Source organism: Caloenas nicobarica, chromosome 3 (assembly GCF_036013445.1).
Source record: "Caloenas nicobarica isolate bCalNic1 chromosome 3, bCalNic1.hap1, whole genome shotgun sequence".
Classification (NCBI taxonomy): Eukaryota; Metazoa; Chordata; class Aves; order Columbiformes; family Columbidae; genus Caloenas; species Caloenas nicobarica.
In genome coordinates, this window is record NC_088247.1 from 60,388,862 (window position 1) to 60,415,288 (window position 26,427).

The following is a 26,427-nucleotide window of genomic DNA, read 5'->3' on the forward strand; positions in this document are numbered from 1 at the left end:
AATGTACTTACTAGTCCTAAGCAATTAAGTATGCTGAAGCTGCAAGTACTTTCAGCATTTATAAGTTCTGGAAAATTTTATTTTGCAAACTTTTAGTGTAGTGAGAAGTTCAAGGTATGATTAGCTAAAACCTTATTTAATTTAATTTTCTCTGAATTCTTAACTGTCCTACTCTGATGGTGACATTACAACCACACTAAACCCTGACTGGGCCAGAGAGCTTCTGTTGGAGAATTAATCCATTTTTTTAAAAAAAAGTCAGGCAAATTTGCAAGTTTTCATTTGTCCATACATTCACTTATTTCTCCACAAAGTCAGCTCCGTATAAGAAAAATACTTGTACTTGATAGCTCTCCAGGCTTTCAGGGATGGCAGTGCAGATTGCAATGTCACAGCATACGGTACATTTCAGAGGGGAAGATGTGTGGCTTCAGAGGACCGGAAAAATAACCAAATCATATATCAAGAATTTAACAACTATTGAAAAAAGCAGTTGAGGGGCTTATGTAAGACATGATTCAATGAATTAAAAATGTTCAACAGATTGAGTATGGTTTAAAAGAAAAAAAAAGTCCAGCAGTACAGCAATTATTGAAAACACTATGTATATGCACACTCTTCCTGTAAACTGAAACACAAATGCATTTAGTAGCAAAAACCAGGAATTGTTCATGAGTACAAGGGAGACAGACTCACTGACTGACCACTTTTGCATTTCTGCTTGCCAGGTTATGCTATTTAAATAGCAAATCCTCAGAAACATCCTCTTTTAGTGAGTGGTTTTTTCCTTTAAAAGACAAAAGATAGACATACGCTACTTACATATTTTACAAAAAGTCAGCCAAAGACTCCAATATTGAAAGCTTTACCTATAATGAAGATGAAAGGAAATGACAGTATGCATTAGCATTTCATCAAAGGTAAAGATGGTAGGAATGGTGGTACGGGATTGCCAACAGAAACGGGACTGAAAAGACGGAAGCACATTATGGGGAACACTTCACATTTCAAGTGTTTTTACTTTGCATTGTGACAAAACTGACTGATTGATAATCCTCGCCATGTCCACCACCTCCTGTTCAACAGAGGTGGAGACATCTTCCCAAGGCAGTAGTTGGGACACTTCTCTGAGATCGGTAGAGCCAGGTACAAAGGCCTTACTATAACCAACAGAAACTGATGATATATGTCATCTACAGCACAGTAGATGTTCAAACTCTTGACAGTTTTTTCAGTTTTTTTGCAGTTCAGCAAGCTACAAACTTCCAATTAAAAATTATTTCACTATAGACTACTAATTATTTCACTACAGACTAGCTTTGGGTGTGAGCCTTAGTTGCAAAAAAACCTTCTTTGTGTGGGATGTTCAGCACTTGTTCATATACAGAACTCAAAGCAGACCTGTCTCGCATTTTTGGTACAAATACGTACACGCTGGTTAAATTCTATAGTCTGTGACCATAGCAGAGACTTGAACTCAACGAGAACTGCTTCAGGACATTGCTCTGCTCCTGTTAAGATAGAAAATTCCTACTGAAGAAAAAGAAACTAAGGTACAAAGACAAAATTACAGAACTTTTTCTACATGAACCACAAATATTCTTAAAACAAGCAAGGTACCAAAGTGTACAGCAACTCTCCATATTGATAACTACAATTACATGCAAGAACACAAAGAGAAAGTCACTGCTGACAAAAAAACCCACCCTGTAATACAATGAAAACTACTGTGCTATTATAAATCCCAAAATAAAAACTATCAAAATATATTAGTTTGACCAAATAAATTACATAAGGTCATTTTCCGAATTGCCACTTAATGTTTTTGGTGCTTGTGTTTCTTGAACATGAGCAATTTTAATAAGCCAAGGAAACTGGCAAGGAAAAAGCTGACAGTATTCACCAAAATGGAAAGAATGATGCTGGAAGGCAGGTTCCAATGAAGATGAAACCAGTAAAACACAAGACTCACACTGTACAAGCTGGTGTGCTTTGCAGAGACGATTATGTTCTATGTAAGGCCTCCAGCTCAGTAAATAAGCAACGTCTTTTACTCTGGATGGAAAAAAGTTTCTGAAGGAACAAGAATAAGCAGTGAAATAGGAACTAGCAAGTTACACATAATAGGTGGTCTCACCTTTTAAGGCAGTCAAGCAGAACAGCAGCTGTCTGTGTGCCCCCAAGACAATGGGAACCTTTTTTCGGCACAAGTATTTGTGGCTTTGCACATGGATGCCTTTACTTAAGATAAGCAGCTAACTATTGCAAAGAAAATTTTTAAAGAAAACAACAAGATGTCTGCTCACATGAACAAATAATACAGCTGATGGAATGATGTAAAAGGTACCTCTGATAGCCAATGAGCTCAAAATATATAAGAACTTCCAGACCTAGCAGCTGATAAGCCCCTGATTACAAAAGAGCCGTATCAAAAGATAAAGGATAGAGAAGAGATATGATATTTTACATGGTTTTACAAAACAGCATAGTTCAAAGGTACTGTAACTTGAAAATCCCCCTTTTTTGCTATTCTAATCAGTTTGTTAATATCCAAAACTTAAGCAGCTACTGGAAATGTATAACCCTGTAAAAGGTTAAATGATACGTTAACTGAGTTTATTTTTAAAAGCTGTGATTCTTATACATTTGAAAGCCACCTGAACAATTACTTGAAGATAAAAATGTTAAACATGTCCAGTTTTTTACCATTTTAATGTATCAGAAAGCATAAATGTTAAGAAAGGACAAGTTGGAAACAAAAGGCATTAAAAATGCATTGTTCTCCTTTGCACATGTAAATGAGGTAAAGTTAAACATTTCACACAATCTGTTCAAAGGAAATTTGCTGAGTGAACAAACACCTTTTTTAGAACTTGTTTTACTAGGACTAAATGTAAAATAATGAAGCAAAACACATACACTTATCAAAACAAAACAAAATAATTAAGAAGGTGCCTGTGTTTCTTTTTTTTCCTCCAAACTAGAGACTATTATTGATCAAGTACCTGCTCTTCCCCTTAACTGTTCTAAGATTTCGGATTAAGTGGTGGTGCCATTAGTTCAATTTTCCATTATTCCTCAACTAGAAAATATTAAGTAGCTTTTAAAAAAAATTAACTGCAGGATCACAATTCTTTAACAGAAATTTCAGAAACACTACTTAAAGTTTGAGCACTTTTTCTTCTATCTAACTCAGCCTAAGAAAATTAAAAAGAAATGAGATTTATAAATTATGTCTATGTAGATGGGACGGTTTAAGTATTCTGTTGACATTCTACATCAATTTTGAAAAGGTAACACCAGGAGAAAACATTTAATATTTTCTCCTTCTAGCTGAATTTTGTTTACAGTGTGTTCTTACATAATGAAATAAAAGGCTGTAGGTTCACCATCAAACAAGATGTTTCTAAAATATGCTCATAACCTACCAGTTCAGTACTAAAGATTACATTTTACAACGTGCTGGTATTTAACAGTGTACTCTCCCTATTTTTTATATGAGATACCATTTAAAATCGGAACATCTTCCCATCATCATCTGAAGTCTTACTCCTCTCCTTGATGCTATTTTCCACTTATGGTGGAACATTTGAAGAGCAACAAAGGGAAACATGGCTTGAAGTCTGGTCACATTGTTATCTATCAGTCTTTGGTACTATAACTGTAACGATGGGTCATATGAAGAGGTGCTATTCCACATGTGACTGCTCTCTACTGGAAGACACCTTGATTGGTCATAATTATTCTAGAAAAACAGCATTTTATTCTACCTTACTACAGGGATTCAAAGCTCAGCTTTTCTGACATAGCTTGCTACATCACCACTAGCAGGTCTTGCTGGCAGACTTTCCAGATATTCCTGTGTTGTTTAAGGACTTTTTTTTTCCCCCTGTGTATTCCTCCTAAACATGAGCAACTCCTGCCATTTGGAAAAAAAGAGCACAATCTCATTTTTGTCCTCAGTGCTACACAGATGAAAGTTCAATAGATCACAGACAAACCTATTTAACAGCAGCCATCTTTAACAAAAGACAAATAATAACTAAATACATCCATAGCAGAGCATGACCACTTTCTTAAGGCACGGCTTGAGATGCAAGCTGTTAGATAAAGCAGTCAAACTACCAAGACATAATTTACTGCCACATAATTTTCTTCTAGTTTGTTTCTGTCAAATTTTCTGTTTGTCTTCTCTTTTGTATCGACAGGCTTCCTTTAATACTAATTGAAGGCACTCTGCTCATTTCCTAAATAAACAGAATTAGTTTGTCACACTGCTGTCTTGCCCTGTTCATATATAGAGTACATTTGAGCAAGAGCAGAAATGCAGAGGAAGAAATGGCTATTAAAAATACAAAGAATATGGAGAAAAGCTTTAGCATTCTTTATTATTTAAATGCATCGGTGGTAACACATTTACAGACAAAGAATCTTTGAAACCTACGTGTGAAACTGCTGAAGATCTCTGAATCTAACTTGCAAAACACACTCAAACTGCATCAAGGCAGTAAACTCATCGAGCCAACTCAATTTATCTGCAGTCCAGAACTTCCAGAATATTAAAAACAACATATTAACAGAAAAAGGGGCAAACAACTTCACACACCTATTATCACAATTTTAGAGAAAAATCTTAAGCTAACTGAAAAGCCATGAAAGCAATTTTCCTGGCCCACCACTGTATACCACAGTGTTCACATAAACACTTAGCCACAACAGATTATACACCAGAAAGACACACCAGTAACAATGGACATTATTAGGGATTTAGTGAATCCAACATTAATTACACAACTAAGCCGACAGTGGGGCTTTCAGTAGTTAACTGATATAAAAATCCTAGTATTAAGCTCTAATTGTATTTATCATGGAAACTGTTGTGAGGAGAAGTGCAGGTACTGGCCAAACTGAAGCAAGCAAGGTAGAAATAAGCCACTTGACATACATAGCAGCATACATTTGAGAGGCACAAAATACATTAAAAAAAAAAATCTGTTCTGCATAAGTAATGTATTCACTTACATAGTTAAGTTTTCACTTTTTAATTGCAGCATGTTTTACATTATCTGCATTACTAATCTACACTTGCATTCTTTATGTATATTATTACTTGGAAAATTTCTTCATTCCACATTTTCCAATGAACTCCTCTGGCACCAGCCAAACATATCTGAATTCCGGAGTTATCAAAGATGAACTTGTTTAATTAAGTCTGGAAAAATGGAGACTGGACACGACCATAATCTGAATACAGGAGACCTGTATTTGGAAAATAACAACCTATGTATAGATGTGATGTGAACATAGCACTCTACTCCTCATTGCTAAAATCATTGAGAGACACACACTGATATATAAAAAGCTGCATATCTAAGTTTAGAAGAAAAACTGAATATACTAAAATATAACCTGTAGTTTTAAATAAGCTTTGCAAGGCTTTTCAGATGCAGACGAAAGCCAGGAAAAGCTCATTTGTCAGTCGGAAGTAGTTATTTCACTCTACGGTGAATATAGAGAGGAACTTGCATGGATTCATATTCATTACTTAACGTTTTCCTCTTCCTTGCTGCAGTGAGTGGTGAGAAAATTCACGTGTACATTAGTATCAGTAAGCACACAGGCAGCATCCACAACCTTATAATGGCTTGTTTGTATACATATGTTATCAGAAAAAGTGTTAAAACATAAAATTCAAATCACATTTTTGCCTGAAAAATATTTACTTAAAGTCTCTAAGTGGCACTTTTCATCCTTTTTTCAACTTAAGCATTCAGTAGCTCTTGATGTATACGCAATTTCACCATCTTGCCTGCTTGACAAGTCACTCATTTTCCTGTTTATGTCGGTCAGCAATAGGGAAGAGGAAAACATTAAAAATAGGAAAATGTGATTCTAAAACCACAAAAACTGGTAACAAGGACTCAAACAAGGAGTAACCAAAACAACTTCAACTCTGTTTGGAATTAGTTAGATATACAATTTCCATTTAGACTGAGCTTTTAGATGCAGTAAAAATACAGAAGAACTGAAGCAACAACCAGTCAGAGCTCTTCCATATCTCTGCCAACTGAGCATCCCAGCTTCTGCAGATACAGATATTTTCCATATTAAAGTTACCTAGTTTTCTAAGTTTTTGGCATGAATTTCTACCAGGGATTCTGACACTAAAATCATGAGTTTTAAGTTTAATGGCCATTTCAGGTGTCACAAGCACAAGAGAAGGAGGGAACCTGACATTTTAAGCATTTGTAACTGTCCACTCTGAGGACTGAAATGCTAGTTTTATGGAAGAATACAGAAGATGAGATAATGACAAATGGATAATATTTTGTCACCCAAGAACAAACTAGTTCAGGCGCAAATAGAGGAACAAAAGTAGTTGGTGGGTAGCATTTCTGTTGATATGTATGGGGAATAATTCGCTAGACTATGCAACTAATGTATTTTATAACAATATTGAATCACATAGAATACAAAATGATAGTGCAGAAACGCAATCAGAAGACAATACAGAGATAAGGTAGGTAGTGATAACAAATTTTACAGGGAAGGAACAATAGTGTTTGTAGTGAAAGACACCTAGCACAAACAGACAGGGTAGTTTTGTGTTTTAAGCTTGCATTTTTACACCTTCCTGACTTTTACCTTTTAACTTAATTTCTAATTTTTTTACATGTGTTTCCTATTAGCATTCAAGCTCCTTTTCATCAGTAACCAATACATTTTAAATGGAGTCTTCTGCTCCCCCAGTTTTGGATTTGATATGCCTATATTTCTGTTTAGATGTCTTACTAGTTTCCAGAGCTGAAATGCATTGGTTTACAACTGGAAATGCAACTGTCTCGGCCTTGTCAACAGCCTTGCCTTTGAGTACTCAAGTGCAGACTTCAGGTAGGACTTACAATGTTTAAATTGATATAGAACAGCGCTACAGCAGCAATCATTCATCCTTAAAACTTAACAGGATTTAAAAAAAACAAACAAAAAACCCCACGTGAATCTAACCATACATTCCTGGCACTCCAGCAATCACATCTGACAACTTAGTAAATTCTTCATTTTACCCTCTAAAGACAAAGAGAAAACCAACTGACAGTTGATCTTTACTATGACCTGATGGGACTGAGATAGAGGGCCACTGTAAGAACAAGTGGAGCCACCATCTCCCCAGGATGTCTGGTTCTTCTGGAATCCCAGAATTCTAACAAGGACACAACCATTTTTAGTTTTATCTAAGCTCTCTTAGCTTACAAGCAAAACATGCAACCTTCACGCATGATATAGTCAACTACGAAAATTATTGACTTTGTATTGGTTTACACTTTGTCCGAGAAAAAAGTAAACCAAACTAGTGTTAAAGGACCATAAAAGAACACTCCGAAAAAGCCTGGAGTGTCATTTTTTCCAGTGTAGGTGTACAGTATGTATGAGGAGAAGCTCAAAAAGGTATCTCAAAGGATTTTAAAAAGCTTTTCATTGCTGGTGACACATTTTTCCCTGAAATAAGCCACTTCCTTTCTAAAACCCACACAGCACCTCAGTGTCAAGATTCAGTAACTTCTCGAAGTCTGTGTATATATTTTTCTTACACAAAACACGGAAGTCTTAAAGTCTAAATACTTTCCATGATTTAAGATATAACTATATCATCAGTCATGTCAGATTTCAAACATTTCCATTCAGTAAAGAACACATTCTCTTTGTCCCAGGCTGAACATGTGCCATATCCGAGTGTCATGAAATACAGTGGGCTCTCATCACTATTGCAGGCATTTGAGACCTGTCATGTTACTGAAAAGTTAGCAAAGCCAGTTGAAGTTGAGAACAAAAATTTCTTCTGAGCTACCTGCACATAAATAATGTATTTTCAAACGTGCAAAATCAAAGCATTAGAGCCCAGTATGATAAATGGAAGTAAAACCTGAGGGACTCTAAGTTAATGATAATATATTGTACATCACCATTAAACTTGTTTGCTCCTCCAGGATTTCTTTGAAATTCTCCCTATAAATAAAATCCAAAGTATCAGTTCGTTTGTGTTTTCATTTAAGACTCCCAACTTCACTTGTCCATTAACCGCAAAACAGAAGTGACAAAAGTTATCTGTTAAAGGACAATAATCTGCATTCTGACACTTTGCACTAGGAAGCAGCTGCTATCAAAGTGTGTATCTGTAGCATAAAAAGTCAGAAGACAACAAGTATTTACCCAAGGACTGAGAAATGCTCATCATTCTGAACCAAAACCAAACCTCGCTGCATTCAACTGAGTGAAAACAAAAAGCTAATTATATTAAGTCACTGTGGTAATGTTCATGGATTTTTGTTTGTTTGTTACTGGCGTAAAGCAAAAATGAAGGAAGATATTTCTACAGGAGAGGCAAAAACAAATTATAGAAAATTAAAAGATAAATAACATTAACAAAATGCAAGCTAAGCACCTGCTAATTTTACTTGTGGCTTGTATTCTTGAAACTGCCCACACTGTCCTTAATATATAAGTCAAAACCCGAATACATGCATTATAAATAAAAATCATAAATCAAAATGAAATGCCAGTGAAGAAATACCTGCTTCTCTATTAACTGCTGCAAGCAAAGTAGTATAGTCCAATATTTAGAAAATTAGACTTAAGCTTGAGACCTGTGCTCTGTTCCTAGATTATCTGGCATATAATGAGTAAGGCTTTTCAATTTCCTGTGCCTTACTTTCAATTCTGACTCTTGTCAAAGCTTGTTGCTTATTAAATATTTATACATATATTCCTATAAAGGCCCTGTTCTTGGTGCTATTCCTGAGGAATTACCATAATACAAAATAGCCAGTGCCCCCATAAAGACAGCATAACTACAAGAATAACTTCATTAAAAGACTAGATTCCTTGCTACCCTGACGACAATCAAACTAAAAATGCTCAGTTCACAGTAGCTTTAATTTCCTGCAAAGACTGCACATTTACAGACATCTGACCTTCTTCTTGCTCAGACATCACTAAAACCAAAAATCTTAGTGTCATAAAGTGGTTAACAATTCCGTTAATGGTGCCAAAATGGAATAGAATCTAGCTCACTCACCAGTATCTGTATTTGTTCTGCAATGCTAACACCAGTAAAAAGAAATGAAAATGTAGTTTACCCAGAAAAAGCAAGCAGAAATGAAATGAATATGCACAGAATGCAGATCCGTTGGAGTAGGAGGGTACAATTTTTACATACACATTTTTTAGAAATTTGAACTTTTGTTAAAGATTTCTCAGAGAACCCATAAAAATTAGCTAAATTTCATTAAACAAAAATTCTTGTTTCTCTTCACCATAGTGAAAGAAAACTTACTACAACAGTGCATTTCAAATTGCAATCTCTGAACATCACTAATACCCACTGCTGAGATGAAACAAAAGACACCTGAAAAATGCTACATATATCACCAGTTAAACATAAATTTATATTAAGATTCCATTCTTTGATTTATGGACAGAGACTGAAAATAGTCAAATGAAATATTAAAATAACATCCATCTTCATCAGCTATTACTTCCATACATTGACATGGTGATGAGTAAATACTCCACAAACAACTCTCCTCTAAAATCCCCATATTCTCATTACAAAGAGTAAGACAATTTTCACTTAGTCTTCCTAAGTCTTCCTTTCTTAACAAATTGTTTGGGAGTTCTTTCAAAATGTATCATTTTAATCTCTGCAGTCTACAACCACTTTACAGGTTCTAGTCATCTTCTGGTCATTTTATTGCCAGAAAGTTCTACAGAAGGGCAATGGGTTCTTTTCTAAAGTAATCCTACCAACACTAAGCATCCAAATCAATTACTTGACCAACAGACCACTGATACACATCAGAAGTCACAATTTTTTTTTAATGGACCATTTTTAAGTATGCAATGTAGCATGTCCACAAACCAAATAAAGAACCCTTCCACGACACAGATACCAGAAAACCATGAACCATTTCATAAGAATCATTCATCTCCACAACCACCTAAAACACACAAACCGCAATTAGCTTTTACTTTTGCTAAAATGTATACTTCAGCAAACAGTCTGCATAAAGAAGCAACTGCCTGTATGGTACCGCGATACTAAAACAGGGACCCATTCCCATTGAACTGCATTAGGACAGCAATTTGGGAAGATCAAGAGGTGGCTTCAAGAAATAAATAAATACACCACCACTGCCTTTGACTCTTGTTTCATCACATTGTTTTCTGATGCACAGTAAAATAGAGCAGTTTCACAAATGAAATTTCTCTTAGTTCCCCACAGAAAATCCTTTAAGGTCAAAATGACCATCAGCACTCAGCAGTATAGATAATTTGGACTAATGACATTTCCTCATCATCTGAAGAGCAGTTTGGACACAATGAGTTGAACATAAAAGCTAGTTAAGAGTTTATCAGCTGTCTACACTTCACATAAACCAAAGTAGTATGTAAGTTATCCATAAAAATTCAACTCTATTTCCAAAGAAACTGAAAAGCAGAGGAGTATCCACTTTCAGCACTTTAGGGAGTTTATTTTTACTGCATGAATTACAATGTGATGACATTTTTGCCTTTTTTTTTTCTCCCAACCACAATCCATCGTCAACATTTAATACAAAAATGCTTTAACAACTTTGAAAAGCTGAGCATTTTAGATAGGAAAGAGATGTGAATCCTTGTGTGTATAGCCCTAAACTAACTACTGCCTCTGTATAAAGGTACTGTCTTAAACTATATACATTTCATATACACAGTCTATACAAATATTTTGTACAGTTATTCATTTTTGCAGTAGTACTAGTTGTTCTTTAACTTTTTGCATACATGTAGATTTTCAGAAATCATAGATTACTGAAAAAGGTATTTGAATGACATGATTAGAGGAAATAGGGTAAAACACAAAATCGCAAAGACTACCTCACTGCACCACTTACTCTCTTCAAAATAAGATTTTGAAATGCTATTGTGCAACGGTTCCAGAAATTCAAGTAGCTTTCTGCTTCTGAAGCTTAAGATCCTGAGAATTGTCTGAACAATTCAATGAGAAATTGCTTATATAGTTATTTCTGAACAAAAAGTAAAAAACTGGTTTGTGAAGTTTTAATCCAATGGGTTTTTTTCAATCTGAAGCTTACATTCCTAACATTCTATACTTTTCTCAAAAGTGTTTTCTGTTGTAATCAAAAACCAGCTAAATATAGTTATGTTTAGTCACATCCCAAAGGGTACAAAGCATCAATCATTTTCGATATCCCAATGGGAGTTGTTATTTTCCTACCCTTCTCATACTTAGACTTTCAATTTGCCCTGGTTTCCCAAAACAAGTTCAGAGAAATCAGCTACAAAAAGGAAACCTAAAAGAGAAAAATGAAACAGGTATTTAGAGACATGTTAAGAATGTTGTAGCTCTAATTTCCACTGTAACAAAGAGCTTGAGAACTAACTTTATGAAGTTGCTTTTCTCTTGTTTCACTGATATCCTTTCTAAGATCCAAATAAAGGTTTAAAAAAGCTATCAAAATGATTAAAAACACTTTACAAACCCATTTCTAACCAAAAGCAAACTGGAACCTAAACATGGTATCTGAAGACCCATGAGTACATGTGAATTTTTGCCTTACTTTCTCCAAAGGAATCTTCCATGGAAAGAAGTATGCCCATGCAAACCTAGACAAGAACTGGAGCCTCTTTACACAATAGATACAATCATTATAGAACATTCGATCACAACACTATCAGGTAAGTTAACAAGAAATTGTAGTTAAGTCAGTACTTTAAGAATGTGCATTTTATTTAGGTACACAAAGTGATGTCCACAAGGCAATTTTATATTAAAAATATTCAGCAGCCACATAAAAATTATGTACAAAATAAATTTAATGTACAAAATACCTTGGGAGTATACAGTCTGAATACCAAAACTAGGATGTCTACGTAGTTTAATATTATCTTTTTTATGCCCATATGCAAACACAGACACAAGTACTTTGCAATGTTAATATGTGAATTCCAAAACAACACAATTACCCGTATTAGACAAAGATACACACTAGCTGCAAAATGGGGGGGGAGGAGAAGTTTTATACATCCATCAATAAAATGAGCTCACTGTTAAGCATAAAATAGACAGATTTAGTTAACAAGAATTCTAACATTCATTAAGCAGAAACACTGCAGAGCAAAGCCCAAACACAGACTTCTTATACAAAAATGCCATGTACCATAATATCATGCAGTATTCTAAGGCAATGAAACCTCTTACTAATGACATAAACCCAGTTCTCAGTATTGAAATTAAGGAATAATGAAAGAAATTATTAAAATACCTTGTTCATTTAAAAAGCAAATGTAGTAACACATTACCTTTTGCTTATAAAAACAAAACTGTAAAATTTTCCGAGCATGGAAATAAATAATCTCTACTGAAAATTAACTGGAATTCAGGTTTATCCACCACTGAGGCACCTCTGCAGTGTTCAGCCTGCAGGTCTGTACTAATTCAAGGTTCACTTCAGGATTCAGGATTGCAAACTGAAGAAAAATCCCTCCCCTACTTCTTATACACTGAACAGCATGTATTGCTTCTTTAAGATCGCTAACAATGCTAACACAAATGCAAATTAAGAAGTATTAAAATCTAGCTACCTAACAAGATTTAAAGTTGTTTACTAACGTATCAATCCCACAGTAAGATCTCTGATAAATTTATAATGCTGATGCCCTTTGGCTTCAGTCACTTGTTCAAACTTTAATCTGCATGAAACCTATGGCAAAACTGAGCTCCAAGTACTACACATTGCCACTTACTACTTGTACATACTTTCCAGTGGAATCCATAGGACATACATTTAGGTCTATGTCCAGTTCAAGCTCAAATATTATTAAAAATGCTAAGAAGTTTTATGAAAAGAAGAACAGACACAGGAATGTGAAAACAGACCAAAACCAAAGAGAAGTTCAACAAGAATAAGAGAAAGATTTAGATGAGAGAAAAAGCTAAACACGCAAGTATTAGAAATCTCTACCTACATTAATTAGAGCCTCAAAAGTACTTCAAACATAAGCAAGCAAAACCAGCTAACAACGTACCAGGCACGACAATACCAAACTTTGCACTCATATTTTACTTATAAAAATCAGAATTTCTCTACTAGAAGCATACACACAATTTTGGAAAAACTGAACTTCAATTATACATGCTCCAAACAGGACATTTTTCCTCAGTGGGAAAAACAAACTTGGCCTTTAAAGCAGTGGGAAGTTAATATTTGGACTAACTACAGAGAAACTAATCGCTGAAAAGCATTTCATAATAGTAAATTCTGCTTTTTGGAAAATGTGACTAATTAATAAAACAACCAGTATACAATCCATTTCAGCCAGATTTCCACAGGAACTCTTCTGAAGAAATAAATCAATTATGCTTCTGCTCATTAACTTCTCAGATCATAGTATGTATACGGGATTCAATGTTTTACAGCACTCAAAATAAGTAAGGATGGTCATGACTAGATTAACACATTAACTAGAACATGAACACTGCAGCACTGACATTATATAAAACTTTTATTAGTAAGGGTAAGAAACATTAATTTCATTCAAGAGGTCAGAGGTCAAACTGCTCATAGTCCTAAATGACAACACCATCAACTAGACAAACAAGCAAAATATATACAACATGAGATTTGTACCTGAGAGGACTAGAACATGTTTTATTTTTATTTAAAACAAAATTGTAGTCCAACCTGAAGTCATGAATAAACCTAAAGTTTTTTGTCTCCTTTTTGATGTAACATGCTCAACAAAGATTAGAACTAAATTAAAACTGTATCTACTGTTCCATACTAGCTGCCAAGTTTAGCATGAGTAAGTGTATGGCAGTATATGAACAAACATTTTTCTAGTTGCAGCAGTACCTTTATTGCACTTATTGCTGTTCAGGATCTAAAATACTTACTTTGACATTGGAAATATATCAAAAGTAGTTACACATACTAAAGGAAAGTTGAAACATACACGCAGTTACTAATTTGACTAAAAGGGGTACCAGAATCTGGTCATTATCAGCTAAAAAAATAAGTCCAGAATGTCCTGATTCTGATCTTCCACCTGAAGACTCAAAGTAACAGCAATGGGTACAAACAGAAGAGGAAAACATATTTCCATTACTAAAGGAAGCTTTCTTCAAAACAGACAACAAGCAGACACAAATACTTCTGCTTTGCCTGATTTTTTTTCCATTGAGCAAAGACTCTCATGCTAAAGTTGAAAGAATTGTTATTCCAATACTTTTCTGAAAAACTTGAGAATAAACCACAGAATCCTAGTGAAACTTCTCATGAAACACATGCAACACGTATATACCCACAAAATAGCTGTTTTAAAATTCTGACTATCACATTTTGACAGTTGATTGGAGGGGGGCCACACAATTTTAATTGCTTGCTTCCCTACAAATTTGGTCCTATTGAAAACTATGCATGTCCTACCCTGACTAAAACTGTCAAAACCTGAGGTTAGTGAGGCTTTTAAAAACTAAAGATATTTCTGTTGCAATATTGTAATCAGTATAAAAACAGAATGACATTGACTGGAAATACCAATTACAAAACTGGCAGTTTAATAACATACCTTATCAGAAAATGTAACTTTAAGAACATTTAATAAAACAGTCGTAGTATAAACTGAGGTTCCCACTCCCCAAACTATACACCATGTAGCAAACCCAAATTACTTTACAAAATAATAATTTAGTGTTCTTCCCAATGAACTGTATCTTCAACACCTAGCGAGATGTTTCAAGTCTAATGGTGTTCATGGAATTTTGTACATGTAATATCTATATACTAAAGTTCAAGACTTTGCAAAAGTTAAAAATGTTAAATTGTCAGTGAAAATTAGGCAAAAATAAAGATATTCAGTGCAACAGCTTAAAAGTTCACATACAAATTTTTTACTAAACAGTGAGAACTGTAATACATCAATTAAAAAAATAAAAAAATCAATTCTGGATTATAAATAGGTCCTACCTAATTAATTCTTTTTTAAAATATACCAAGATATAAATGCTGATTTTTTTTTTTACTACTCTCTTGTAAAAGCTTTTTTTTGGCTGGCTTTCACAATATCATCAGGAGACGCTGATTTGAAATCAAATGGTGTTATGGCTATTATAGGACCAGTTTCCTTGGGTTTTATGTCTTGTACTTGCCTACTGTATAGGAAAGCTTTATGTATACCAAGTGTGCGGCGCTTACAGCCTTGTGGAGGATAATGGAGACACAAGGTTAAAGCAAAAGCTGAAGGTCTTGCACGAAGTGCCTTCATCCATGAAAGGGACAAATCCTGCCTCTTAGGAGTAAGCCCTCTTTTATTTTTTTTATTTGTTTTGGCAAAACCAGAACATTTTCCTTGTTTTTCTTTTAAAAGTTTGGTTTCAGGGCTTAAGACATTTGACTGTCCTACCACATTTTGTTCTGCAGATACATTTGCACTTTTTACAAGGACACTTAAATCAATGTTGGTTCTTTTAGGGGGGCTCAATTCAGTTACATTGAGCAGGGGGAAGTCCATCTTTTGTTGAGTTTTGTCTATTTCAATAGTCTCTGCTATTAAATCCGAGAGTGATAAATTCTCAACCTCCTTTACTGGAGAAACTTTAGAGAGGGCAAGAGAAGACAAAGATCCTGTTAGCTCTGGCATCCCACCTGAAGTCTGGGGTTGACTTACTAGTTGTGACAATGGTGAGGTTCCCAAATTCATATCAGTAAGACTTGCTGTTGATTTGATATAAAGATCAGCCAAAGAATAACAGTGGCTGGCATTGCTTTCCTGGTGCTCCTGAAGTAAGTCAGCCAATGATGTACTCACAGACCTTACCACTGGCAAAGCAGCTGTGTCTGAAGAGGGGCTTTCTTGTCTTCTATTTTGCACAAGTGAAGAAAAATTTTCAAGAAGTTCATTCTTTCTATTTACAGTGTGACTCACTTCTTTATCAAGAGCCAATTTTCCTAAAGCACTTGTTAAACATGGAGGACCGTAAAAATTTGCATTACTATTACAGTCAGAAGTATTTGAGGAAAGAAGAGGAATGCTGTCTTCAGGACTCAGAGAATCAGAAACCACATTCTGCATCAGCAAGGATTTCAAGTCCTGTATTTCCTTGCATTCCAACTTCTTAAAGGAAGAATTTCCAGATGGGTTACTTCCTATGCTAAAATAAACATCTTCACTGTCAGGAATCAAACTTACTGCATTAGCATTTTCTGATAGTTGATTCTCTGCCTGTTTATTCACAGGTTCACAAAATGATCTTTTACACAAATCATCACTGAAAGAAGATGACAGAGCAAATGAAGAAGATTTCAATCCTTTCCTTTCAGAAGAAGGTCTATTGGATTTTTCAGCATTAAAGAACATTTTGTCATTTGTAATTAAAGAGTAACAAGATGAACCACTTTTGGCTGTCAAGTTTCCAAACCCAGGTTTGTTGGAGTTCCTGGCAACATTTTCTACTGCACAAGAGAAACTGTCTGTATCAATACACATTTCTGGACAACAAAGTAAGTCTCCTTACCTTACAGTAGCCAACAATTTTCATATGGAAGTGAAGTCACAATGAAATATCCAATTTTTTTAGAGTTGACAGCAGCAACAAAAAGAAAACCAAGAAGAAACATGAAAAGGCATTTAATTACTAAGTGTTATCCAAAGATACGCAATGTCTTACAATTAAATTACAGGTATCTAGTGAAATACCTAAGAAACTTTACGAATCAGCAAAGAATGCCAGTAAAGATTACAAAGATTTAAGCATAAATTTTAAAAAGTTACTGTACAGACACTACCAAAAAAAGGGAAGTATTGGGCATGGGAGATGTCAGTTCACCAAACAAATAATGGACCTGCATAAAACTCAAAGATGTCCAACTTCTAGGACATGTTTTCATTCAGTTAAGTCATATCAGAAATAAGAAATTTACTGTGAACTGCAGATGGTCACAGCTTGAATTTAAGCTGACAGTAAGGTTTTATTTTGACTTCTAGCTTAAGAAAAGCTACTGTTTCCTTTAAATGTTTTTAGAATACAGAAATAGAAGAGTATTTTTTTAAAATTTTCTAATAATTAACTAATGCAATGACAAGCATCTTCACAGCTTGTAAAGCCAAAATTAAACTGTTCATAGAAATGAATCATCTTGAATGTAAACAATTAAATAGAAGTATACCTTTTGTCGTCTTTCCTACAATCACAGAATCCTCGTTCTTGGTCTTCACATTTTGCTTACTGCCTTGTGAAAGCACAAGATCCAAAGCCTTCTGTACATCAAATTTACTATCCAGTACCGCTTGCACCATTGTTTCCTCTGGTACAGACTCTGCCAAAACTTCTCTCATTTGATCAAGGCATGAATTAAGATGGGCTAAAAGAGACACATTACTGTTATAAGCTGCACAAAAAAAAAAGTCTTAAGTGGCCTAACCACTAGCACTATACATCTGATTAACAAAAACAGGAGAAAAATATCACAGTAAGAGATAAAATCTTCAGAAATCAATTTCACTCATTGCCACGATAAACTTTGCCTCCAAACCCTACAGAATATTTGACCAATTTCAGACATTGCTATAAGGAACATACCACTGACTATTAGTCTAGAAAGCCTCGCTACTGAAGTACTTTGATGTTGTAAAATTAACTGTCTTCACTGCAGAGAAGAAATACAAATAATCACCTTAATATCATCCAGAGTAATTTAGTAAGTCAACGTGGAATCCCATTGAACAGCATATTTTAAGTGTTTACAGATGCTATAATTAACATCCCAAGCAAAACAGCATTTTCAGGAGCCTCAGGCCTTAAAAATTGAAAAATCTGGATCAAGACACCAGGTTTGAAACTACCTGCAATATTTACCTTTCCTAAAACTGTAATGCATTTTTTGGCTGATAAAACAAATCTTCTTTGGAGCATATTTCTGCAACTCATGTAAGCCCTGACTAAGACAGGTTGCTTAAGTCTTGACTTGCCACACAACAAGAGGCTGAAAGTTCACCAGGCTGCCACTCACTGGAGGTTGTGTGATCAGACATAAAAACACAGGAGAACAGAAGAAAATCTTCCTGCATATCGCAATTCCTGTCAGTTCAGATTTTAGAAAGGAGGAACCAAAGAACAGGAAGACAAGTACAGATTCTTTATTTGAACACCTGCTCAAAGATGGTCATGTTTAAAGAACTTTGCTAAGGGAATTCAACACCACAGAATTGCAACTTCCCAAGGTTACTTAAGCTCAAGCATCCTCAACCCATAATCCAAATAGCAAGTCGATGTTGCCCAGACATTTGCTCTGCAAAACAAGTACTGGCAGAGCCCTGCATAATATGCCAGTTGGCCATTTTATTATTAAACTCTCAACACAGACAACCTTAGCAAACTCTTAGAATAGAATCGTAGAACAGTTTAGGTTGGAAGGGACTTTCAAATGTCATCTAGTCCAATCCCTGCAATAAACCAGATTGACTGCAATCAATAATTTTGTATTAATGGCCAACACTGCACACTATACCAAACACAACAAGTCTTGTGGGACCACTGCCGTTTTCAGAGTAGAAATGGTTATTTTTGGGTTTCTTTCCCATCTTTTTTTAGTCCACAGTATTACTTTCCTTCTTGTTCCAATATCAATTCTTAACTGATGGAGTCTGTCAAAAGCATTCTGAAAAGCCAGGGTACCCTATTGTCTAGATCACCTGTACCCATGTACTGGCTGATTCTTTCAAATTGCCCTCTACAGTTTTATTTCCTGCTGTAAAAACATGTATATTACACCCCAATTTATCATATTTACCTATATGTCTATGCATTAGAATAGCTTGTACCAATTTACTTGATATGGAATCTAGATTGTTTCTATTCTAGCTATTGTTTCTGAATTTTCTGCAACTTGTTTGTTTTAAATACCAGATCTCCTTCATGCATTTTATTGACTGTTCAGTCACCAACACGCTTTACTCTGATTTTATCAACATTTTTAAAATAACCCAGGTTATTTCCAAAACATTAGAAACTAAGTTAACTACTAACACTTATGAAAGAAACTTGTGAATCCTTTTCACAAAGCATGTCATTAAGTTATCAGGCTGCAAGTTTACAAAACAAAGCAAGCATTTTTTCCCAACCACTCAGCTCAGAACTTGGCTTGTAACATGGAATTCATGGCTGCAGTACTGAATGGAAACTGAAGCCTAATGAATTCGAAACAGGGCAGGAAAAGATTGTAGAGGATACAGGTATCTAAAGATATTGGCTACTGTTTAAAGCAAATGCGTGACTTTGAAAACCTCTCAAATACTGCTAATTGCCATAATTTGGAATGCAATACAAGCAAAAGATCATTCTACAAATGCTCTGCTTCTAATACTCTTCCCCAAGCATCCATTCACGGACTCAAGACCTTGAGCTACATGGATGCTTGGCCTGAGCCCGTACAGCTGTTCTTACATCTGAACTTGGTACCAAATCTCTTTATTTCTAAGAAGAAACTAAGAATATACTTCAATGTATGCAACAAAGTTACAAGTAGTACACAAAAGGTAGTTAGGAGTTTGAAGAACTGAAGCTATGCTCATGGAGTGTTGTTCTACAAGACTACAAAATTGTGAGCAGTGTTAGTCAAGTAACAAACATTAATTTAAGACTATTTTAGTAAATCCTTAATTCGTAAAAGATACTGTTCTGAGAATTACTTATTTTCTGTAATTACCTCTATCAACTTCAGTCAACTGATGATTGGATGTAAAATAATCAGCAGTATCATCTGTACCTTCATAACCATATTCTTCTTCTAAGGGCTCAGAAAATGTTGCTGGTTTGTCTCGTCTGGAGTAGATAAATTGAGCTGCTGCATTAGGTAAAAACAAAGTATTAAAAAAAAAAATAAAATCATTTTTCCTCCTTTAAAAATGAAACATATCTAAAAGGGAAAAAAGTTAGAACACTGACCTGTTGCAGTGGTTTTGGGTGGGGGAGAGGGCAGGGATGGGACACTACCGTATAACTACTACTACCTGAAGACTGTAGAGAGCATTCAGCAGTTCATGCTAGAATATAAATAAGTCATCATCACAGTGAAACCACAGACTGGACAATATCCTTGTATCCGTGTAATGCAATAATTCCGCAAAGTTCAGTATTCACATAAAAAAATATACTTCAGGTTTGAAAAATAGTATTTCCTATATGGAAATACCATCTATGGCCTAATATCTTCAGAACCTTACTCCACAATTATTTGTTTTACCTCAGTTACAAGTTAAAAAAACCCCATGAAAATAACATTGTTTTTACAGTATAGCACTGTCAAACTATTGATAACAATTTAATGGAGTTGAACACATCCTTCTCCGAATTTCATTAGAAATACAGCTCATGAGTTAAAATGTACATTCACACAAGGCTTTAAATAAGTGCATAATTCCACCCTGATTTAGCAATACATTAAGGCATATATAGATAAAACTTCTTGCAGAACATGAGCCCTGGTCATTACATACACTCAGAAATATACAAAGCATAATGTAAACAAATTTCCTTATGTTATGTAATATTCTCCCCAGCTCTGAAACCATAAGCATATCCAGAAGCAGTCTAGCCTTAGCAACTGTTACCCAAATGCATGCTATTTCATATTTAATCACCATACCTGAAGCAATTATTAAAAGACTGCTACACAATCTATATCAGATTGTTTTACAAATGAAGCTTAAGTAATTCTTAGGAAAATTACTGTGCATAATCAAGAATTAGTTTTCCAATTTAGCATTTTTTACTTGATTAAAAAGTAAACACAGTGCACATTTTCATCACAAAATACAAGGAATCTTAGGAAAGGTCTGAAAAATTCTAGCAATTGAATTTATAAATTGAATGGAAGACAATCTGTATTTAACTCAGGGAATGTGACTACAAATAATAAAAACACACACCTAGACCCATTTATCTAAAATCAACAGGATGACAGAGCAACAGATTTTTAAAGACCTAATTAACTCAAGTACCTGTGGCCAGAGGTCGCAGACTACATCACAGTCACACTGGATATGGATCCAGCCCTGTTACCTGCAGTAGCACAGCTCCACATCAACATCAGCCACACTATTTTCAGGGCCTCCTCAGCTCTAGAAACACTGCCACCAAATCCGGGGAACCCTGAACTGATGATTTTGCCAGAGATTTGACTGGAGAACCTAAAGGTTCTACACTTGGGCTGAATTCAGCTGGGCTGAGCCGCTCCAATTACGTGTTACCTGAGCACACAGCATCACAATTTTTATACCTACTTCACAACATTACAAATGCCAGAAGGTTTATTAGGTCCCCATGGTCTTGCATGAGAACAGAAGCCAGTGAGGACCAGTGCTGCGTCCTACAATGAGACTCCCTATCCCACATTTACTCAAAGTTGTGTAAAAGACATCAACTACTAGGTGCAGAATCACAACTGTTAAGCCCAGCCCTACTAACAATTTTAAAAGATACCAAATGTTTCAAGACTATCAACACATTCCCGTAAATCAGATTTTTACATTATCAAGTACATTCTGACCATCCAAGATAATACACTTGTACAACTGAAGATGTGCCCAGTTGTCTAATGTGACTTCCAAAAGTACAATAATGTCTCCTACCACCTAGCAGACTTTAACAGGATTATGGCCACTAGGCACTTTTCTGAAGTTTCAGTAGCTTTTAAATATCATTTTATTGTAGAAATAAATATTAGTTTTATTAATATTAATATCAGAGAAAGAATCAATGGACAATGCTTATGTGTAACCATTTGAACTAACCTGTTGAAGGAGAAATGCAGTAATCATCTTCTACCGATTGGCCATACATATCATCATCTTCAAAATCTATGAAGCAGAAACAGTAAGATTAGTCTGCACAAGTTCTAAGTACTTAATTTATAAATCAAAGGGTATTTTTTTACATGAGGCTTTAAGAAATTACACATTTCTGGTATTCCAGAAGTACAGTTAAGTACTGTTTATTTACCTAGGTAAGAAATTCTAAGTTACAATCATAGAATTTTAACATTTAATACTCTACCCATTAGGAAGCTGAACATTTTCAAGAGCTGCCAAGCTTCACACTTCCTCTTTCAGCATCTCCTTTGGAAGGCTACCCTCACAGTCCAAATCCAATTTGCTGCAGTTCCACAAATCTTTACCCACAGTACTTCTCTTCATATTTATGCTTGACCTCTCAATAGTCTTAACCACAGGCATTTCAGTTACAATCTCTACTCCAGCAACTCAGGATCAGCATTTCTACTCCATATCTACCTACTTCTCAGCATTCTCCTCTGGTCTGTCCTCACAGCCATCTACCTTTCCGCTCAAGTTCAGCAAGGCAATAACACAATTGACAATTCCCTTTGCATACGCAAAATTGTTTCAGCCAAAAAGCAAGAATCTTATACAGTTACATAAACACAGCCATACACTTTCTCCATTAAAAAAAGAGTTTAAAGAATCAGTTACCAGGAAACACAAAGAGAAAGCAAAGTATCCCACCCCCCCAAAAAAATCCCACTATTATATAAATCTTAAAATACATTTGTAATTTTCACTAAGTACTACTGAAATACATTAAAAAGTAATGAAATATTCTTAAATATGTTATTGCACAGACTTGGCAGTTTCACAAATTACATGTATTTTTTCTGTTGTTTAAAAAGAGCAAAAAGTAGCCAACACCAAAAAAAATCTGCATTCTGATATCAACTTACAGACCACAGAACTGGACATTACAAACACTGTATCCATCTATGTTGGCTTGGAATTTGGGGCAAGAAAGGTTCATTTACCTTTTAGCAGGTAATGAGAAAAATCAAAGTAAACTTCACTCTATAATCCACTGCAATTAAAAAAAAAAAAAAAAGAAAAATGACAAGGAAAAGCAGTAGCTAAAAGGGCTGGCACAAGCATATGAAAAGTTTAGTGAAAGATCCAGGAAGCTACTTTGGAAATTAAGTATCATGGGATAAAGAACATATATTATAGGGTTGTTTTGGTTTTTTTTTTCTTTAAAAAGAGCATATTGTTATCTACTTTTTGACCATGTCAAAAAGAATACACTGTCCCCTAGTTCCATGTTAGGACCAATTAACCTATAAAAAGTCTAGAGAAGAGCTATACATTTTTTTCAAGGAAAGAACACTTTTTGTAGTTTAGACAATACTTGGAGAGTGTTAAGGAGAACTCCAGGATGACTTCTGGGAATGGTCAGCATTCATAGTATTAAGTGAAATCAAGGTAAGTCTTGTCAGTGTGCATTACTTGAACCACTTGTATATCCTGTACTGGTTTAATTTCTAGACTAAGAAACCCCTCAGTGAAAATGGCTCAGCTTGCACTGACCATAAAAATAAATTAAAAAAAAGACAGAAATTACAGAGACCAGAGTACAAGCTACAGAAGAGAAGCACGCCACAGTATCAACAGCTGTATCGCCAACATACTTAGGTGGAATATCACATTCAGTTCTGGTCACGATACTGCAAAAAGGAGAGAGCAGAAATAGAATATCGTCAAATAAAGGCCATGAAGCCTAAGGTCTCAGAAGCCTTCCTAGAAAATGAGATCAAAAAACACTGCAAATATTTACTTCAGAAAGGAGACAAATAATTGGGCCAGGCAAGGCATTACAGAATTTTAAGTGGCATAAAAAGGACGTATGGCATTACATTAAATAAAAAAGATGACACAGAAGTGTACTTCATTTGGGCCAGAAACGATTGTGACTGCAAAAGTAGTATATGGTATAAGTATAAAGACCACACATATACACACCTTAATTAAACCTGATGTGTAATGCACACACAGTAAAGGTTCAAATAGCACTAGCAACTTACGCCTCATATGGCTACAGCAAATTACTGTGTATCTCAGCAATGTCATTAAGAGATTCTAATCAGTGTACAAATACTGAAATGAATTCTACAGACTGGGCACCCAACTCCACAGATGACAGAGGTTCAGTTGAAATCACATTTCAACCAATCTGTGATGAAGAAAATCTTTATAGGAGGAAATAACCAGGCAGTAAAACCCTCAATCCAGTCTAAGATTTTGCCTATGTTAGGTAAATTTGGACTAGTAAAACCTGTGAAGTAGGCCATACAGATGTTATGGCTCACGTGGTTTTACATCTCAAAAAATTGCAAGATCACAGTGCAAACCCCAATTTTTGCATCTGTCTATTCAACAGCAAAAGACCAGAAGCAGGCAGAAACACTTCCTGCAACTTTGACAGTGAAGCAATAAAATAGCTTCTCCTATACCAAAGGGTTCTTTAAAATACCAATATCAACTGGAAGCATATCCATTTTTCCACTGCCCAAGCCAAGGCAAACAAAACCATTGAGAAAAAAGGGTGCAATTTACAGGTTGCGTAAGTTAATGGGCCAGGTCAGGAAGAAAGCTGCAGCACTGCAGGTATGGGCCCAGTTCTAACACAAAAGCTTGTTCCATGCAAGCTTAAGTAAAATATGACAGAAAGGTGTGTGAAAAACAGGTTCTTCCTTAGATGCTCAACTCTCATCTTCAAGAACGGCATTTCTTCTGCTAGGAACTGCTTTATCCATATTATTAGTGAATAGCAGCAACATCGGCTAGAGACACAGCGGGAATACGAACTTGTAAGCTTTACAAGACTAAAGAAAGTTCAAAGTTCAACTGCAGTGCGGCTGGTTTTCAAGTCACCCCCGCCCCACTTGGACGCGGGCAGCTTCGGGCAACACGGGCGAACGCTGCCACGGCTCGCCCTGCGCGCCAGGGCCGCGCTCTCCCCGCCTGGAAACTCCCGGGAAACCGCGGCGCCGGGGGGCGGCCCGGCGGGCAGCGCGGCGACGTGCGCCCGACCCGCCGTCGGAGAGGGCGGGGAACGGGCGGGGCCTCGCACCCAGCCTGGTCCAACCCCTGCGGAGCACAGGGGCTGCTCCTCCCTTCCCACGGCCCTCGACTGCCGCGGGGCGCGGGGGGCTCTCCAGGGCGGCGGGAGCGGAGCAGCCGTTCCCTCCCCGCCACACCGTCCCGCCCACGGGCTCAGCCGCGCAGCCCCGCGGGGCGGGAGGACCCGCAGGCGGAAAGCGTGCGGACCGAGGTGGGGGGGGGCGCGAAGGGACCAGCAGTTGGGGCGCCTGCCTGGGGCGGCCCCTACAGCTCTGCCGCCGGTTCCCGCCTGCCACTACCTTCGTCGTAGTTATAGCCTCGGACGTTCCTGTGCCGGGACATGATGGCGGCGGCGGCCGCCTCGCTTTGCCCTCGGTGGCGCTGGCGCGGCGGACCTAGGGCGCCATGTTGGTGTCCGGCGGGCCTGGCGGAATTCCCCTGCGCAGGCGCGCCGGGCGCCCTTCCGTCTTCGCCGCGCTGTCGCGCATGCGCGGCGGCTCTCGCCTCGTACGGCCGCTTCCTGGTAGGCCGGTGTGGCGGCGCGAAGCGGGGCGGTTGCCTCGGGCGGTTGCCTCAGGCGGTCGCGCTCCGCCCCTGCGCCGGGGCAGCTCCACGTCAGCGGCGGCCGCTCGTTTCGCGCCGCCTGGGCTGGCCCGCCCGACCCGGCATGGGAGGCCGCAGCCCGTGGGGCCCGCGCTGTGCTCGGCTTCCTCAGAGACTGCGAGGGAAGAGCCGCTGCGGCGCCGGCTCTGGGAGGTCTCCGCTCGCAGCCTCCCGTGGCGGCGGGCTCAGCCCCGCGCAGCGCACGGCCCGGCCGGGGCTAGCGGCTGTTCGCCTCATCTGCTCCCCGACGGGGAAACAGCCGCGGCCGCGCCATGCTGGAGCTGGCGCCGAGTGCCGGCGTCCGGCCAGCCCGCGGCACAGGCTGCCGGGGGTCTGACCCGACAGTTGGCTGCAAGTCTTGGCATTTGGCGTTTGACTCTCATTGCTGCATCATTATTCGGATCTCAAAAGGTGATAAACCGCAGCAAGCATGTGCGCACATATGTAAGAAAGTGTATGTTAAGATTATTCAACGCAATCATACCATCGATGACAAGGTAGTATTCTGGGTTGGCATAATTTCAAAAAAGGGTATGCTCTTTTTTAAACACACTCTCAAAATACTGTTTTTCTGTGTGTGTACTGCCACAGGAGCAGAATTTAAAAGGCTTTGAAGTTAACTACATTTTTTTTTTTTCAATTCTGGGTCTGAAACAGCTCAGGTTGACCTTGCTTCTTGGTGACCTGTAGCCATTACAATCCAGTGACTCATTAGTGGCCGGGATTAAATGAGCTGGCTGTAGGTAAATGCAAACTTTATTAATTACCATTGCTATCGGCAGTGTTACGCAGCAAAATGTCAAAGAATTAGGCTCCATGAAGGTCTGGATTTGATTTCATTGGCACGTGACTGCAGGCACCATCTAA

General features: G+C 37.1%; 1 protein-coding gene across 1 annotated transcript in view; it reads right to left on the reverse strand.

Annotated features, from left to right (window-relative positions):
* Positions 1–25,506, reverse strand: part of HBS1L (HBS1 like translational GTPase) — a 61,842-nt gene extending 36,336 nt beyond the window's left edge. Inside the window, exons 1-4 of the mRNA XM_065631767.1 lie at positions 25,257–25,506; positions 21,850–21,915; positions 19,764–19,901; positions 17,226–17,420 (exon numbers count right to left, since the gene is read on the reverse strand). Of these exons, the coding sequence (XP_065487839.1) occupies positions 17,226–17,420; positions 19,764–19,901; positions 21,850–21,915; positions 25,257–25,299 (442 nt within the window). The 5' untranslated portion in view covers positions 25,300–25,506. The remainder of the gene's footprint in view (positions 1–17,225; positions 17,421–19,763; positions 19,902–21,849; positions 21,916–25,256) is intronic.
* Between the last annotated feature and the right edge of the window lie 921 nt (positions 25,507–26,427).